The sequence below is a fragment of the Balaenoptera musculus genome, chromosome 13 (assembly GCF_009873245.2).
Source record: "Balaenoptera musculus isolate JJ_BM4_2016_0621 chromosome 13, mBalMus1.pri.v3, whole genome shotgun sequence".
Lineage (NCBI taxonomy): Eukaryota > Metazoa > Chordata > Mammalia > Artiodactyla > Balaenopteridae > Balaenoptera > Balaenoptera musculus.
Window position 1 is genome coordinate 72,020,200 of NC_045797.1, and position 19,244 is coordinate 72,039,443.

Consider the following 19,244-nt stretch of genomic DNA (forward strand, 5'->3'; position numbering starts at 1 on the left):
CTTTGAAACTTTCTTTTCTAACATAAGCATTGAAAGCTATAAATTTCTTTTTAAGCACTGCTTTAGCTGCATCCCAGTTTTTGACCTCTTATATAATCAGTGTCCTATAGTTCAAAATAATTTCCAATTCCTCTTGTCATTTCTTCTTTGACACAATGAATATTTAGAAGTGTGTTGTTTAGTTTACAAGTTGTGTTTTTTATCTTACTGTTTCTAATTTAATTTTTTAATTGAAGTATAATTAACATAAAACACTGTATTAGTTTCTCTAATTTAATTTTATTGTGGTCAGAAACAATAACTCTTAAAGTCATTTTAAATTCACTGCAGTTTTCTTTATGTCCCAGGTATTGTCTGTCTTGTGAATTTGTATTCTGCTATTTGTGGTATAATATTCTCTATATATATCAAGTAAGGCAGGGTTATAATAATGTTATGCAGGATCTTTTGTGTTTTTACTGATTTTTTTTTTTAAAACATTTTTCTTTTTTATGAATTTTATTTTTTATTTTACTTTATTTATTTATTTATTTTTGGCTGTGTTGGGTCTTCGTTTCTGTGCGAGGGCTCCCTCCAGCTGCGGCGAGCGGGGGCCACTCTTCATCGCGGTGCGCGGGCCCCTCACCGTCGCGGCCTCCCCTGTTTCAAGGCACAGGCTCCAGACGCGCAGGCTCAGCAGCCGCGGCTCACGGGCCCAGTCGCTCCGCGGCATGTGGGATCCTCCCAGACCAGGGCTCGAACCCGTGTCCCCTGCATTGGCAGGCAGATTCTCAACCACTGCGCCACCAGGGAAACCCCTACTGATTTTTTTTGTCTAGTTATTTTATGAACATTAGAGAGGTGGTAAAATGTCCAACTATGATTGTAGAATTGTCTCTTTAATTCTGCCAGTTTTTGTTTCATTTATTTTGAAGTTTTGTTTTGGGTGCAAACACATTTATTATTCTGGATGTCTTTATTTTGAAGTTGCCTTCTTATGAAATGCCCCTCTTTATCTTTGTTAATACTTTTTATTTTGAAATCTATTTTCATTAGAATCTAATGAAATGATTATCTAATGATTAGATAATGATTAAGCTAATCTATACTTCTGATGTTTTTTGCTTGGTACATTTTTTTTTCCATTAACTTACTACCTACCTTTCAGTGTCTTAATATTTAGAGTATTACTTTTGTGGATAATATATAGTTGGGTCTTGTTTTCCTAACTGGACAATCTCTTCGTTTTAATTTGAAAGTTTAATCCATTAATGTTTATGTAATCGTTGACACAAATGATTTGGGGAATACCATTTCATGTTTGTTTTCTGTTTATGTGTGTTTTCTGTTTATGCTTTTCATTTCTTGCTTTTCTAAAGAGAATATTTGGAGATATTTTAGAATCTCCTTTTTATTTTACTACTGATTTTTAAAAAAAGTTTTAAATTAATTTATTTTTATTTTTGGCTGCGTTGGGTCTTTGTTGCTGCATGCAGGCTTTCTCTAGTTGTGGCGAGTGGGGGATACTCTTCGTTGCGGTGCACGGGCTTCTTGTTGCGGTGGCTTCTCTCGTTGTGGAGCACGGGCTCTAGGCGTGCGGGCTTCAGTAGTTGTGGCTTGCGGGGTCTAGAGCGCAGGCTCAGTAGTTGTGGTGCATGGGCTTAGCTGCTCCATGGCATGTGGGATCTTCCCAGACCAGGGATCGGACCTGTGTCCCCTGCATTGGCAGGCAGATTCTTACCCACTGCACCACCAGGGAAGCCCTACTACTGATTTTTTTAAAGCTCTTTTATTGAGGTATAATTGATACAGAATACTATATATACTCATTGATATACTTAAAGAGTACACTTGGTAATTTTAACATATGTATTTACTTGTGAAACTGTAACTATCAATACATATAAGGATACATATAAGAAAGGTTCCAAATGGTGGGAAAAAGGGATGCAAAAGCTTAGTCACAGATATTCACAGCAGTGTTATTCATAATAGCCATAACATGGAAATAACCCAAATGTCCATTAGCTGATGAATGGTTAAATAAAATGTGGTATATCCACATGGTAGAATATCATTCAGCCTCCAAAAGGAATAAAATTCTGACACATGCTACATGTGTTTATCTTACACATGTAACATTGGTGAACCTCACATACTTTATGCTAGTTGAAACAAAGCCAGACACAAAAGATAACATATTGTACTGTTTCATTTATGTAAAATGCCCAAAATAGTGAAATTCATAAAATGGTATAGAAGTGTGTCAAGTAAATACTAACAGAAAGCGGAGGTATTTCCGGTTCCGGTGTCAGTTTGAGGCGCCGCCGCCACAGCCGCCAGAGCCGCGATGCCTAAAGGAGGGAGAAAGGGAGGCCACAAAGGCCGGGCTAGGCAGTACACGAGCCCCGAGGAGATCAGCGCACAGCTCCAGGCTGAAAAGCAGAAGGCCAGGGAAGAAGAGGAACAAGGAGAAGAAGGTGGAGATGGGGCTGCAGGTGACCCCAAAAAGGAGAAAAAGTCCCTAGACTCAGATGAGAGCGAGGATGAAGAAGATGATTACCAGCAAAAGCGCAAAGGTGTAGAAGGGCTCATCGACATTGAGAACCCCAACCGGGTGGCACAGACAACCAAAAAGGTCACACAGCTGGACCTGGACGGGCCCAAGGAACTTTCAAGGAGAGAAAGAGAAGAAATCGAGAAGCAGAAGGCAAAAGAGCGTTACATGAAAATGCATTTAGCGGAGAAGACGGAGCAAGCCAAGGCCGACCTTGCCCGGCTGGCGATCATCCGGAAACAGCGGGAGGAGGCTGCCAGGAAGAAAGAAGAAGAGAGGAAAGCAAAAGATGATGCAGCTTTGTCAGGATAACGAGTGCAGTCGCTCTCCCTGAATAAGTAGCACGGCCTGTGGGAGGAGATAGCAGGGAACTGGGCCGTGCTGCCAGGACCTCTGCCGTGTCTCACCGGCTCTGTGCCCCGGCGCCACTGCAGCAGCCCCTCGCGGCGAGGAGCCCCCCACGGCTCCTCTTCATCTTGGCACAGAAATCGTTTGGGGGGATGGTGGGTGGGGGGAGGGGGCAGCTGCTATCTTTGAGACAGAAAGATGCAGGACAGCATTTCATATGTAACCGTTTGAATGTTTTGGCTGTTTTTAGAATTCAGAACCCTTGTTGGGGGGTGCCTGGGAGGTGGGGTAAGAAGAGCTTCCATTTGTCTGGTAGGTTGCGGGGCAGGGGGCAGTTGAGCCGCAGTAGCTGCTGACAAGTTTGGGATGGACGGCCCCCTGTCTGTGTTGCCCGGGTGCCCGATCAGGGGGGCTGTCGCCTGGGAGCCAGGGCCCTGGGTCTCTGAGGGTCATGGCTCATCCCCGGCCAGTCCCCTCTGACTGAGGCTTCCCCCCTGACCTTCCCACCCTACTCCCTACCTCCAACTCTGGCCAGGCTCCGGGCCCATTCTTAACCCTGCCCATGGATCATTTCAAGAAACCTGTTTACTGTGTAGCACCCAGGCAAAACATGCTCCACAAGTCCAACTTGTATATTTGGCAAATTAAACTTGACATTATTGTAAAAAAAAAAAAAAAAAAAAAATCAGAAAGCTACTATTGCTATATTAGACAAAAGAGACTAAGACAGAAAGCATTATTATACATAAAAAGAGGATCAATTTACAATAATAAAATCTTCAATTTATTGAAAGATGTAATAGTTTAAAATTTATAATTCCCTAATTACTACATTTCAAACTGTATAAAACAAAAATTGACAGAACTGCAAAGAGTCAAATTGATAATCATTGTGAGAGATATCATGTACCTCTCAGTAATTAATAGACCAAATGAGCATAAAATAAATTCTCTACAGATTATTTGAACAACTATATTATATGAATCTGATCTTATGGGTATACTTATCTAAGGCAAATATAGAATGAACAGGGCTTCCCTGGTGGTGCAGTGGTTGAGAATCTGCCTGCCAATGCAGGGGACACGGGTTCGAGCCCTGGTCTGGGAAGATCCCACATGCCACGGAGCAACTAGGCCCGTGAGCCACAGCTGCTGAGCCTGCGCGTCTGGAGCCCGTGCTCCGCAACAAGAGAGGCCGCGACAGTGAAAGGCCCGCGCACCGCAATGAAGAGTGGCCCCCACTTGCCACAACTAGAGAAAGCCCTCGCACAGAAACGAAGACCCAACACAGCTAAAAATAAATAAATAAATAAAAAATTAAAAAAAAAATATATAGAATGAACACTGTTTTCAAACAAACACAGCATTTATAAAAATTGGCCATACATTGTGCCTCAAATCACAACTAATTTCCAAGGTTTAGTAATATACAAAATATAAGAAACAAATGACAGGGCTTCCCTGGTGGCGCAGTGGTTGAGAGTCTGCCTGCCAGTGCAGGGGACGCGGGTTTGAGCCCTGGTCTGGGAAGATCCCACATGCCGCGGAGCAGCTGGGCCTGTGAGCCACAACTGCTGAGCCTGCGCGTCTGGAGCCTGTGCTCCACAACAAGAGAGGCCGTGATAATGAGAGGCCCACGCACCGCGATGAAGAGTGGCCCCCACTTGCCACAACTAGAGAAAGCCCTCGCACAGAAACGAAGACCCAACACAGCCAAAAAATAAAAAATAAAAATAAATAAATAAATAAATTTATAAAAAGAAAAAAGAAATGACAAAAAGATAAGCAGAGAATTTTGTTTTTTATCAAGAACTATTGTTCTAACTCTAAGTAATCTATGGTATTAGTAAAATAAAAAATTATAGCTAATTATATATGAACTGTAAACAGATATGCAGAAATCAGGAAATTAGAAAGTCGCTTCTTTGAAAAAAATAAAATTGACAAACCTGTTGCATAATTGGCCATGATAAAAAAAGACACTGATAAAGCAATATTTAGGAATACAAAATATGATGTTATTTTAGATTCTGTAAACATTAAAGGTTAAGAGGATGAAAGCCTAAGCTTAAGAGGTAAAAGTATAAAACTTTTAGGAAAAAACCTATGGGAACATCTTCATGACCTGTATAAATGTTCACAGCTTTTTTGGTAATAGCCAAAAACTGGAAACAGTCTAAATGTCCATCAACATGTGAATCAACAAATTGGGATCCATCCATAAAATGGAATATTGCTTAGCAATGAAAAGGAATAAACTAGTGTTAAACCAACAATGTGGTGAATTTCAAAATAATCATGCTGAGGGAAAGAATCCAGAAAAAAAAAGTACTTACTGTGTGATCCCATGTATATAAAATTTTAGGTAATGCAAGCTAATCTATAGTGACAGAACTCAGATCAGTGGTTGCCAGGGGATTGGGTCAAAGAAGAGCAGTGGGGAATGGATTTTGAAGGGCATGAAGAAGAGCATGATGGATATTACTTTTTTTGATTATGGTGATAGTTTCACATACTTCAAAACTTAGCAATTTGTATACTTTAAATATATTCAGTGTATTGTATGTCAGTTATATCTGCAGAAGACTTAAACCTGTTTAGAGTAATATGAGAAAGTTAAATGGAACTTAGTTTTACTTGTGAACATGGATATAAAAATCCATTTTTTTAGTCTTTAAGACTGATAAAAGTTAGTATAAGCAGCAATTTTGCAACTTTTTCTTTCTTCCCTTTTTAAAATTTAAAATTTTGTCTGAAAATTTTGTTACAGCTCTATAGTGTCAACCCTCCTTGCTCTTATGGATGGATTAGACAATAGGGGCGAAATTGTTGTTATTGGTGCTACAAATAGACTTGATTCTATAGATCCTGCTCTCAGGAGACCTGGTCGTTTTGACAGAGAATTTCTTTTCAACCTTCCTGATCAAAAGGTAAGAGTTTTTGATATATTAAGATTTATTTGTGACTTAATTATGAAATATATATATATGTATACATACTTTGAAAGTGGTACTTTATGAGTGGTCATTTTCAAAATTTTGTGCTTGTTGGATATCTTAGTTACTACTTAAAAAATTCTTGTAATTATTGAATAATTTAATCTTTTTTGTTAACAATTATCAGAAAGTTTATGATTTTTAGGAAGTAAGGGTATGATTTTTAGGTTACTGTAGATGCTTACTTACTCTTTTCTTTAGTTCTCCACATTGTATTAATTATCTTGTATGACAGGTTATATGTCTCTTGTTTGCCAAAGTAGCTTTGTTCCCATAAAAATAACGTTTTTAGAGTAACGGTGGCTTTATGAATAAGAGCCCAATATGCAAATTCTCATAGAAGTGGCTGTAACATCTTATTTAATTAAAAGCAGCAAACGCTATTCATTATAGTGTAGTTTTTTTTTTTTTAAATTAATTAATTTATTTTTGGCTGCCTTGGGTCTTCGTTGCTGCGCACGGGCTTTCTCTAGTTGTCGCAAGTGGGGGCTACTCTGTGTTGCAGTGCGCGGGCTTCTCATTGCGGTGGCTTCTCTTGTTTCGGAGCACGGGCTCTAGGCATGCGGGCTTCAGTAGGTGTGGCACGCAGGCTCAGTAGCTGTGCCTTGTGGGCTCTAGAGCTCAGGCTCAGTAGTTGCGGCACATGGGCTTAGTTGCTCCACGGCATGTGGGATCTTCCCGGACCAGGGCTTGAACCCGTGTCCCCTGAACTGGCAGGCGGATTCTTAACCACTGCGCCACCAGGGAAGCCCTATAGTGTAGTTTTAAAAAGAACATAATAAAAAAAACCCATAATTAAAACAGGGTAATGTGTAGTCATTGACTATGTAAAATGTTATTTAATATGTTATACAAAGTTCTTTTTTCTTATTTTTACTTGGCAATTTTTTGGTTAGTCTTTGACCAGTTTAATCATTGACTGTCATCTTCACTGCACATTTATATTTGAGAGGGAGGGACATATTCAGAGAAGATTCTGTATTTGACAATGCTTTGCATGTATTAAACATATCAAGCCTAATTAGACCCTTTATAACACATACCTATATAAATATAACCAAAAGAGAGGAGAGAAGATACTACATATGAATATATATATTTATACACACACACACACACACACACACATGAGCACTTGCTGTTATATGGCTTTGATTTTGGATCTCTGTAAAATGCCTCATTTATGTACATAGATGTGAGAAGCTTAGTGATTAGTACAGTACAGTAGACTATAGGGAAATGAAGGCAATGGCTCTGCTGTGTAGAGCAGTCTGTGTAGAGCAGTCTCTACCTCAGTTCGACAGTCTGAACAGCCACTATATCTGTCTCAGTTTTGGATTGACGATCCAACTTACAGGCTTTTTTTTGGGCACCAAGTTTATTTAGCTTTGTCAGGATAGGAAACATAGTGTATACAGCATCATTTTTGTTACCCAAGTGAGCTTCTAGGGCTGTACCAGTGCATAGAGGTACGCTTAGTTATAGGAGACAAGACTGAAGTAGTCTACTGCAGCATGGGGAAGCATCAGCTATCTCATTAGGGACATCTTACAACAGTTCAAGCACATCTTTTAGGCTCTACCAGTAGATGGGGAGTGTGCTTATTAGCTCTAAGGGGCACAGCCAGTGTTCATTTTGGCACAGGAAAGCCATTACCTTGATTTTCCAATTCTCTTCTATATTGTCCTAGTCATGTAGGCCTCAAAGTCCATATGCCAACCATAGTCCTCACAATTCAGGTATAGTCCACACAAATCAGAGATTTAACAGTAAACGAGGTCTAGAACAGTACTGTCCAGTTGAATTTTCTGTGACGATGGAAATGTTCTGTGGCTTTTACTATATTGTATAAGTATGGATCTTGAGCATAGTTTTCCATGTTAATTTTAACTTTCTAAGTTTCAAGAAAACGGTGCTTGAGACCTAAACCTAAGATCATTTTTCTTGGCCTGGGTCTGTGGAAAAAGCCTAGACTGGCTGTTCACCTTTTTTTCCTTAGGTAATATTTAAGGTCATGAGACTAGATGATACAATTCCTCTGTCTTAAGAAGCAGTCAGTAAGGTAAGAGGAAAACTAGGAGAGTGGGATTCTGGAAGCCAAGTGAAGAAACTATATCAATGGGGAAGGTATAATTAACTGTGTCAGATGTTGCTAAATTAAATCACATGACAGAAGATTGGCGATCGTACTTAGCGTTATGTAGGTCATTGGTGAAACCTGATGGGAACAATTTCAATTAGTGGTGGGTGCAAAAAACTTGACTCGAATATGGTTAGTTTAAGAGAATGGGAGGGGAGGAATTGGAGACAGTGAATGGAGATAAATTTTTCAAAGTGTTTTGCTGTAATAAGAAGCAAAGGATTGAGGTGAGATGTTGAGCAAATTGGGGACAAGAGAAGGTGTTTTGTTATTTTTAAGATGGGAGAAATATCCAGCAGGGAAGGAAATTTTGGTGGTGAAATTGAGAAAGGAGAATTATCTTCTTGCCTTGATAGGCGAGAAGGGGGATTGGATTTAATATATGAGTGATGAGAATGACTATTTTTAATTTAAAAAAAAAATATTTATTTATTTTTCTGCGCTGGGTCTTAGTTGTGGCATGTGGGATCTAGTTCCCTGACCAGGGATCAAACCTGGGCCCCCTGCCCTGGGAGCGTGGAGTCTTAGACACTGGACCACCAGGGAAGTCCCGAAAATGACTATAGATAGGAATTTGATAGTTCATCTGTTATAATAGGGAGAAGACAGAATATTGCGGGTACACATGCTGACAGGTGGACACAGTTGGTATGGGGTATCTTTGGAAGTTTTCTTCTGATTGCTTCAGTTTTCTCAGTGGATTAGGAAGCAAGTTCTGAACAAGAGGCTGAGCATGAAGACAGAGAAGCTATGAACTAGTCTGCTGGAAGATAGCCTCATGAATAGAATAGAGAAGGGTTAAGGGCAGTCATAAGGGTCCATTTGGGTCGTTAATTTAAATTGATACCAGTCAGTGTCTAATATTAGCATGCAGTTTGAGAAGTGGAATATCATGACTCTTGCTATTTGAGCAAGTGAAAGTAAAAAACAAACAAAAAAAGTAAAAGTAAGTCTTGGTGCCAGATTTTAATAATTTTGTTAACTCTTTATTACCATAAAATAGCACGTACCTTCTTTATGCAGTAATGCTTAATTTCTTTTGTTTATCATCAGCAGCAGTATGATTATTGTTATAAATGTTATGTGTATATTCATGAATCCTAAAGAATGAGTGACCTGAGTTTGCCTTTGACTCTTAATAATAGAGGAAGCTGCTTTCTATTAGGAGAAACCATATGATTTACTCTTCTATATGCCATATAGAGTAAAGCATAATGAAACATTTCTTGATTTAAATAATTTCTTCTATTTCTTGTTTTTATGATAAAGAAAGGAGACTCTTTATATAGAAAAAGAGAAAGACACTTAAATGTCTCAGAGACCTGACAATAACTTGACTTTAGGTAATTAATTTCATTTCCTCTAAATCTTTACTTATTTTGTAAAATGAAGGGATACAGATAGATCTTTTTTGAGATATCTTCCAGCTTAGATTTTTTTTTCTTTTTTGCCGTGTTTCTGATTCTCTAAGGGTCTTGAATGAGTGGCGCCCCTTCTGCTAATGAAGTCTATATAGATTCTTAATGTCATCTTCTAGACTATATAAGATCTCAGAATGATATCTTTTGGGGGCCTTGATTTTATATTTTTTTAGTATCTGTTCAGGCAGATATTTCAAGTCGAAAGAAAATATTTGTTACATCATTGATTTATTTTTGGTAGCTGAACGCCTAACTTAGAACTTGGAATTGAAGCAATAGCTATTGATTCTAGATTTTGTCAACTTTTTGAGCAAGGTTTATCTTGACAACTTTCAAGTTCTTTTTGTTTTGGTGCTAGACCCCAAATTCCTCACCAAGGCAATAATATTATCATCTTGGTTATAATTTGCTTTTTCATAGTCTCAAGAAACTCAAGTAGCAGTGTTGAGGAAACAAGTATACTCAATTTTAGAAAGCATTGTTTTTCCCCTGAAAGAAGGCAAATGTGAAAAAAAAATTCTGATGTGACTTTTCAGGTGATTATGGACTCATACTTCAGTGTTTCTTTTTTACTGTGGGAGAAAAAGAAATTTAATTTAATTTGGAACCAAGATGTTAAAATTTTGATTGTGCTATACAGTTAGATTTAAGGTAAAGAATGCTATTTTGAAAGAAAAAAATCAAGGTAAAATTGTTTAGACCTTTGTTTTACAGTGAATTCAATTAATATTTATGGAGATTACCTTGTTATATATTAAATGTGAAAACATTAACTAACTTACAAGATGATAATGTTTATTATATTTCTTTACTTAATTGAAAACTTCTTCAACTTAAAACTTTAATGACACTTTATGCATATGAGAACCAAAAGGCCTGTGAAATCTAAATATAAGTTTTGTTTAAAAGTTATGATTATTATAACACATTAAAGTTTTTTTGTTTACATGTTTTCAAATGCTTAAAATGACGTGGAGGAAAGTGAAATTTAGTTTTGAGTTCTAGTCCTATATCAGTCACGTAGTCATATGTGCCGCTAGTCAAGTTCCTTTACCTCTCAGGATGTTAATTATCTTAGTTTGTGAAACAAAGATCTCTGCTACATAGCTCACAGGGTTATTATGGGAATCAGAGTTGATGTGGATGCCAAGCTGTTTATGTTTCTTTTAAAATAAACAGTTGCTTTTCTGGGATATGGTTAGTTGATAAATTTGTTCCATCTAATACATTTTGGGGTTGATGATATTTTATTTATTTGTACTTTTTTCCTTAGGCAAGATTTTATTTATCTGTACTTTTCTTCTTAGGCAAGAAAACACATTTTACAGATCCATACCAGGGACTGGAATCCAAAATTGTCAGATGCTTTTTTAGGTGAATTGGCTGAAAAATGTGTTGGTGAGTGCTACTGTTTGAATCTTTTGATTGTCATTGTTTGTTCTGATCAGCCTCCCTTTCCCCTTATGTTTGGAATGTGAATGAGTATAGTTGTGTTTTTGTGCAATAGATGGCTTTGCCTTTAAATGTAAATATTATTTTAAACATTTCACTTGAAGTTTGAACACTTCTAAATTAGATTTTTAGCTGCCATTAGGTGTTTTGATTATCAAAGCTCAGTGGTCATATGCCTTTCATTGAGTGCTGGATTTCCAGTATTACTACAGTGTCTCCTTTTAGGAATTGTTCCCTTTCAGAAGTTTTACTAAGAAAAATAAGCTTAAACAAGAGGTGAAGGTCCATGTATAGGGCAGGACTGTAGTCTTTTACTTCACAGATTACATGATGGACTCATCCTCATGCCGGTGGTTTAGAAAGAAGTTGAGTGAGAGGAGTCTTCAAAGAAAATACTTAATGACATCTGCTAGTATTTCCCCAAATGTAAAATGTAACATCTGCTAGTATTTCCCCAAATGTAAAATTCTCCAAGTTAATGTTAAGTTATGCACAAAGTAGATCTCCTACAGAGTGAACGAACACTACTGTCCTAAAAGGATACGGTGAGAGTGTTTTATGTACATACATGATCATACATAGGAGACGGAATTCAGAGGTTTTAGAATTCAGGGTTTTGGCTCTATTAGGTCTGAAATAAAAATGAATGTGGTATTAAGCAACTGAATATACACACAGGTATTTTTCCTTCATTCTTTTTCTGTCTTTTGTCTATTTTCCTCTCATTCTCTCAAAAATATAAATTAAAAAATCTCTCCATGACATTTTTTTAAGCATTATGAAGAAGTCTCCCTAATAAGTCCACTAACAATCAGCAGTCTACTTGGGAAAACTTTAAAGTTACCAAAACCAAAAAGAACAACTTAGTTAAAAAATCATTGTGGTCCACCATCAAATAATTAAAACTTAAATAGAACATTAGTCCATTCAGTTAGCTACATCCGAATTATCCTCTTCATCCACAGGGACCTCCATCTCCGAAGCAGCATACCTCAGCTTTTGAACCACAAAGACCTCGACATCTTCTGGTGAGGAGAAAACGTAAATCTCTCCAGCACTACTCCAGTTTAAGCTTTGCCTGGTATAAGAGAGCATGCGCCAAACCCATTTCATGTAAATTTGGCTTGACCTTTGCAAAGCCTGTGCTGCTTTATGGGAGAGGGTGGTATTTGGTACAAAATCCAGTCTTTGCCCTTTTTGAAATCTCACCCCTTTTATTTCCTGTTACTTTTATGATATTATTGTGTTAGAGTACAGATCAGAATGGGAAATATTTGTAGATTCGTCTGTGAATTTGTCACAGAATGATCCTTAACTGAAATATGCAGAAGTCTTCAAATAATTTTGGAAATTCCCTAAGAGTAATTTTAAAATTACTTTTTTACCCTATCTACCATCTGAAATATTATATACTCTAATTCTTCATCCTAAATATTAGACTCTCAGTTTCCTTTTTCATTTCGAAAGACCACTCCTTCTCATTTTACCAAGTTATTTATTTTAGCTTTTAGTCAGTTTCTTAAGTTAAAAAAATTTTAAGACATACTTTTTTATAGGACTGAAAAACTTCTCTTGCCTTTTTTGGGGGTGGCGTTGCTGGTTTAGAATCTGCTTATATATACTCTATTTTCTTCCTGGAGAGTGACATAAAAATCCATTATAATTAACTGACTTCTGATTTTGATTGTAACATTTATTTCATTTAAGAAACCAGTTCACATTAAAAAAAAAAGAAAAAAGAAAATGCAGGTCTTCAAACAGGAACGAAATAGCAATAAATTTTTAATTCATTATGAGCTTAGCACTTACGTATCCCAAAGATGTTTTAACATGTATGGGTTCAGTTGAATGAAATTTATGCCTAACAAAAGAGTATGCAGTCTTAATGAACGACTGCAAAGATAGTTGACCTCTTCTTAGAGGTTATGGATTTGGTAACTTTTACCTTGAAATGAATTCCCAAGTACTTGGAGGTTTGCATGCATAATAGGTGTGATTTTTAGTAGTCTTCAAATAATTTGGTATCCAGAACATGTGCACAAATAGTAGGAGCTTAAGCTTAATGAAGAACTTCAATCTAATCATATTTCTCTATTCATTTTCACTAAGAGGGCCAAAACAATGAAAGGGTATCTGTCAATGTGGCATCTTAGCTTGTGGACCTTCATTGTTTGGTATTTTATTTAAAAAGTAACTTCATAAAATTTTATTACCTTTCTCTAGTTTATAACCTCTTTGAGTAGCTTGTATTTTCATTCTTTCAGACAAATTTCCATCTTAATAGCAGTATTCAGGAATGCGTTTTCTTTGGTATCTAGCTATGTGTGTTCATCAGACTATTAGAGTTGTAATGGTAGAACTAGTATAGTTATGGAATTCTTACGGAAGGGATATTGATATTTAACATCAGCTTTTGACTCTCTAAAGGCTGTATTTCAGTATTTCTGGAATAGTCATATCGTCTATTTTTCTAAAGCAGGACCCTTTTGAGAGTGAAAAAATACGCTGTTAATTATGACAAGGCAAATGGCCTAAACCAGGACATATGGTCACCCTTAATATAACCTATTTAGCCATGGTTATGATGTACCTTTAATTCTGTTTTAGAGTCTAGTAAGGAAAGTGTATTATTATTAATTCAGTAGTTCTCAAATTTTTTGTATATCAGAATCACTTGTAAAGTTTTCTCAAAATACATATTTATGATATTAAACCACCACTTAGTGATTCTGATTCACTAAGTTTGTTGGGAATCTACTTTTGACTCATTTTCATTGTTTATTCGGATGACTAGTCAAGGTTGACAACCACAGATATAAACTAGTAATTCTCATTCACAAACAAATGTAAAGAAGGTAATTCCTATCATTTATAGTCTGTTGGTTATGATAATCCATGAGAAAATTTACTTCTTTATTTTTTTCAAGGATTAGTTTATAACTAATGATGAAATTCAAACTTGCAAGCAAAAATTAGGATTTTTTTAAAACCAAAAAAGGGATTATAAGCTACACCGCAGTTCTCAAAGGGCGTTCTATGACTTATATTTGTCATTGTGAGCTGACAGCTTGCCAGCACTTAAAAGATTTTAGCGATGAGATTGGTGATGATATTAACAAATGTGATTTTTTGATATTGTTAATAAAATGTGTAAATATACAAAACATCTATTTAACTCAGTGAAGAAAATTTACTTCTTTAAATGGAATCTATTAGTGTTGATAAGCTTTAAAATTATCTTTAATAAATTAAGAAAAAGTGAACAATACATTGCTATTTATATTACTATGTCAAACATAAATATTATGGGCAACATTTACTACATAAAATACCTTTTAGTGGCTTTTTTCTGTTCTGCATTGTTTTTGAACGTTTTTTCCTTTTTAATTTAGGTTTTTGCACTTAAAAATAGGGTCATATAGTATGTTCACTAACTATATATACTTTTAAAGAAGAAAAAGAAATGTGGTTTATATTTTTTTGAAGACAGTAGTTTATTCTTTACTTCCTCTGAAATGGATTATTTAGTTAGCTGTTTATAACTGAGCTGGTGTTCTACAGTTATTTTGTTGAACTAATGTAACAGATATGTATGGAACAGGAAAAGATACTTTTTGTCAGATTCATTCATTGAGAAATAGAAAATAAAATGAGAGACATGGTAAACTTGGTTATTCTGAAGAATTATTTGGGAGATTGATTGCTGTCATGGGGCAGTGTTAATGCTTAATCTGCTTATAGTTTTCTGAATTAAATTCTCATAGGTCATATTAAGTTTTCCCCTACCTCTGAATAAATGTTTATGAATATAGTACTTCATAATTTTCATTGAAATTTTTAGTTACAGTGAGTAAGTTGGTTTAATAATAAAAGAATTTAGATTTCTTAGAAAAAGAAAAGCCTAATAGATATGATTCATCCCCCTCTTTTTTGTAATACATGGTAACCTAATAGTTTTACGTTTCCAAACTATAACCTTGGAGTTACTCTTTTCTTTTTTCATTCATTCTTTAACTCAAGAAATGTTTTTTGGATATCTACTGAATGCCAGGCCAGGCATTGTTCTTGGTAGTTGAGATACATTTAGCGAACAAAACAAACAAATACCCCTATTCTTACAGAGGTCACATTCTAGTTGGGGAAGGCAGACAGTAAACATAATAGGTAAATGATAAGGTGGTACGTGCTGGGGAAAAAGGAGAGCAGGGTGAGGAGTTTTCTGTTATGTGTAGGACTTGATTAACGTGATCATTTGCCCTACTGAGGGATATAGGGATAGAATTTATTATAATGTGTGAGTCAGTTTGATTTATATGGTTTTGTTCCTTAATGTTCTTTTTCTGCCAGTTAGTCTGGTACTATTTCTTCTCTGCTCATAGTTTTCCTATCTAATCACCATTTTAATTTCAGTATTTAAGTGTTCTACAAGGTCATTGTGATATATAAAAAGATAAATAAACCTGATACCACTCTTTGAAGAGCTGAGGGACTAAAGTTCTGTAACTAGTTCGAGTGGTTCCCCCTGCTGGCATAACTGATAAAGGTGGCCAAATGCAGGTTTAATTGGTGATATAAAAAAACACCATGACTAGTTTGAGGTTTTCTTCCCATTTGTGGTAAAGACCTAACAGTTCATATGTTTTTCTATGTATTTGTCGCTCAAATGAATGAAATGATTTCAGAGCACTGGTGGCTTGATCTGTTGTTTAACTACATGATCAGTTAAATATGGGTAATGGATGATACCTCATATCTCTGTAGCCCTGTGAACTAGATTATCAATCATTTTAAACTAAATATATATATAAAAAGGAAGATAATATAGAAATGTAATGGATTCTCATTCCCTGTAATACCTTTGGAACTATCAGAGATGATCATAACTTTAAAGTATAGTTTTGGGGGTAATAAGATATTAACCTGCTTGTGGGTTGCACTCAGAGTTAGTAGTAGAATAGCTCTGATTTTGAAGTTTCCGCTTATGTATACTACTTTGTACTGCTCCATTATATGTGTTTGGAAATTAGTAATATTAGGAAAATTTATAGAAAACTGTAATGTCATGAGGACTAAACTAATGATTGGAAATATTGATGAAGGATTGATATAAAACTATTTTTTTTAAAACCTTTCCTGAAGAAAGATGTACATTATAATCAGTGGTTTTGGCACAAAATATATGACTTGTTTTCTTTTAATATCATTAGTTCATGTGTTTGTTAATTAAAATATTCAAAACATTTTTAGTCTTAATGAGTAAACAGTTTTATTAGGTGACTTTAAATGGTCATTTTTCATTTTGCTAGTGAAATTGCACATGATTGATTTAGTATTTTATTTTAGATGAAGATGTGCATATTTGCAAAATAGAGTTGATACTTGGAAAAATGGACTTACCTTTGTTATCTTTTTCCTTTTGTGCATTAGGCTATTGCGGAGCTGATATCAAGGCCCTGTGCACTGAAGCTGCCCTGATTGCCCTGCGGAGGCGTTACCCCCAGATCTATGCTAGCAGTCATAAACTGCAGCTAGATGTTTCCTCAATAGTGCTCAACGCCCAAGATTTTTACCACGCAATGCAGAATATTGTGCCTGCTTCCCAGCGTGCTGTCATGTCTTCGGGACATGCACTATCCCCCATCATAAGACCGCTGCTGGAAAGAAGCTTCAACAACATCCTAGCAGTCTTGCAAAAAGTGTTTCCTCATGCTGAAATTAGCCAGAGTGACAAGAAAGAAGGTAGTGTAAATTACCTTTTCATATTGTTAAAATGAAACAAGTGCAGGGATAAGTAAATAAATTCTGAGTTTTCTTATAAGGTTATTTATGTGTTACTCTTTTGTATTTGCCACGAATATAGGAAATGTATCCATTTCCTTGGCCACTGTATATTCTAGGCCTAGCATGTTGTCTAGCACACAGTAGTTGCCTAATCAGTGTCCGTAAAAAGAATGAATGGATGTTTGTTCTGTTTGTTCACTCTTGGGACATTCTAACTATCTTAATGTGGGAGTGTTACCATCTTTAGAAAAGTTGGCTATGATAGTATTGGCTTACATTTCTTTTATTATTATAAAGCCCTTACATAAATTGTCATTTATTAATCCTCATAACAATCCTGGGAGTAGGTACTCTTACTCTATCAAAAATGAAGATGTTCACTTATATAAAGGGTCACTCAGTAAGTTCTAGATCTTGCTCAAACCCAGGGAGCCTGACTCCAGAGCCCATGCTCTTAACCATGTTGCTCTAATGTCCTTCTGGATTCAACTCATCATACTGTTGTTATTGGCACAGCACTCTGCAGTGTGCTGCGCTAATGGAGTGTAAATTACTAGTAGGGCAGTAAATTAGAACCTGATTATAGAAGGTCTTGAGTTCTGGCCTCAAGATTGTAGTTTGGATTTGAGATAAAAACAGAAAGCTACTTTTAAAAATGTTACTCATATACAGGAAAACTCTAGGTTCCTGTGCTAATCAAAGTAAAAGCCCGTGAACTTAGAAGAGACAGTAATTTAAAAAAATTTTCCTCATTTTCTTTGTTTAACATGTAGTCTGCACTGTATAAAAAATTGTCCAATGAATTATAATGGTAAAACTGTTATGTATAGTAAAAGTCATCGATATTCAATGAATTTTGCTTGTCATATATATATTTTTCAGAAACTTTTTTTTAGGGTAGAGTCTCATGAAATATCACATCGATTACTTGATTTCTTAAATTTGTCACATGAGGAGGAGAACAAATATTATGTATGAGCCAGCTACTCTGCCATGCATTGTACATTTCTTATCTCTGATTTTCAAAACTGAGGATATGTATCTTTTCCCAAGTTTTTTTTAATTTTTAAAAGACTATGTCACCTTTAGAAGGTCATAAAAATCTTACCTTCTCTTCTGAGAGACTGTAACTTCTTTACTTGCATTTGAGAATTTTTTTATGGCATTATTATCTGTGTTTTCTTACCATTTTTTCCCCATAAGTATAAAGTATGCTTTAGTTTCATTTTTTTTGTTCGCATACCAGTGGAGGAAAGAAACCAAATTTTCTTTGATTATTAATAATTGTTTTTTAGTTATTTAGATATATTATTCTGGATTGTTTTGGTCTTTAATATTTTTCTTAGACAAGTATCCTTTCCTTATATATGAAATTATCAATCACATGGTACTCAATTATTTTCTGATTAACTTTTACAATATTAGTTGTATTAAATACTTGGCTTTTAAAAGCCATTGAAATCTGTGTCTGCCAGCACAATTCAGTATCTCATTTTAGAAAGCATGCCTCTTTTTTTTCTTTGTTTTTTTGGGGAAGGGTATGATTTCTGTCAATCTTAATTTCCTCCCATTTCTCCTACACATGTAGCATTGCTTTTTATTGAATGAATTGATGCTTTTGTTAGGTATGTATGAATTACAGCTATTAATACTTTAGGTTGTAGTCCAGATAAATTTTTAAGTATGGCACTTTCAATAGGAATTTTAGTTCCCGTTAGTCCATCGAACAATCACTTAAGACCCAATGTTACTTGAATGAGTACATTTTTTAAGATTGGTTTTTTTCCCACTGAATTCCCGAGTCCCTTCTTAACTAAGACTAGATTTTCCTTGAAATATGTGTGTGTGTGCCATGTGAAAAAATAAAGGTCAGTTTGTTCCTTGTTGCTTTTGTAAGAACTGGGCCATACCTCAATTACTCTATTAATTAAACCATCTTATTTATATTAAATGTACTGGTTTTGGTCAAAATTAACTTAGAAATTTTTAGTAAGTAGGTGAGTATTTTATGAGAGTGCCATTTCTTTTCCACTGTTCTTGTAGTCTCCCAAAATGCATCTCATAACACTTAAGTAGTCCGTAAAGGTGAAAAAATTACATTGGTTCCATTTATAAATTATTCAGAATACTGCAGTTTGTCAGTTTCCCTGGACAATCTGTGTTATTTGATGGATAACTTATTAGTTTTTGCCACTTGATTTTTAAACCAATTTTTCTTAGCTTTGGTAGGGCACTAATATTAAATGACTTTTTAAGCCTCATAATCTTTGTGATTTTTTTTTTTAAAACAGATATAGAAACTCTGATTTTAGATGATAGTGAAGATGAGAATGCTTTATCAATTTTCGAGACCAATTGTCACTCAGGATCACCAAAGAAACAGTCATCAGCTGCTGCTGTACATAAACCTTACCTTCATTTTACAATGTAAGCAATTTATATCACTGATTTCAATTAAATTGAAATTTCTTTCAATTTAGAGTGATTTTTACTACTTTATAGTTAGAACTACAGTATATTTTTACTTTTGGTTGTAACCTGGAGGACTTTGTTTTTCTGTTGTTTGGACA

General features: G+C 35.5%; 2 protein-coding genes across 3 annotated transcripts in view; both read left to right on the forward strand.

Annotated features, from left to right (window-relative positions):
• The window catches only part of ATAD2B (ATPase family AAA domain containing 2B), a 156,266-nt gene that overhangs the window by 63,223 nt on the left and 73,799 nt on the right, over positions 1-19,244 (forward strand). For both annotated transcript variants that reach the window (XM_036872889.1, XM_036872891.1), the window contains exons 14-17: positions 5,655-5,814; positions 10,749-10,839; positions 16,321-16,632; positions 18,966-19,101. In XM_036872889.1, coding sequence (XP_036728784.1) covers positions 5,655-5,814; positions 10,749-10,839; positions 16,321-16,632; positions 18,966-19,101 — 699 coding nt within the window. The remainder of the gene's footprint in view (positions 1-5,654; positions 5,815-10,748; positions 10,840-16,320; positions 16,633-18,965; positions 19,102-19,244) is intronic.
• Positions 2,296-3,562, forward strand: LOC118905912 (28 kDa heat- and acid-stable phosphoprotein-like). The gene has a single exon (XM_036872892.1). It carries the CDS (start codon positions 2,330-2,332, stop codon positions 2,846-2,848), a length of 519 nt encoding a protein of 172 aa, XP_036728787.1. The 5' UTR covers positions 2,296-2,329; the 3' UTR covers positions 2,849-3,562.

What these genes read in the sequence shown, in the direction of transcription:
- LOC118905912 (XM_036872892.1), top strand. Translation starts at nt 2,330, where the DNA reads ATGCCTAAAGGAGGGAGAAAGGGAGGCCACAAAGGCCGGGCTAGGCAG.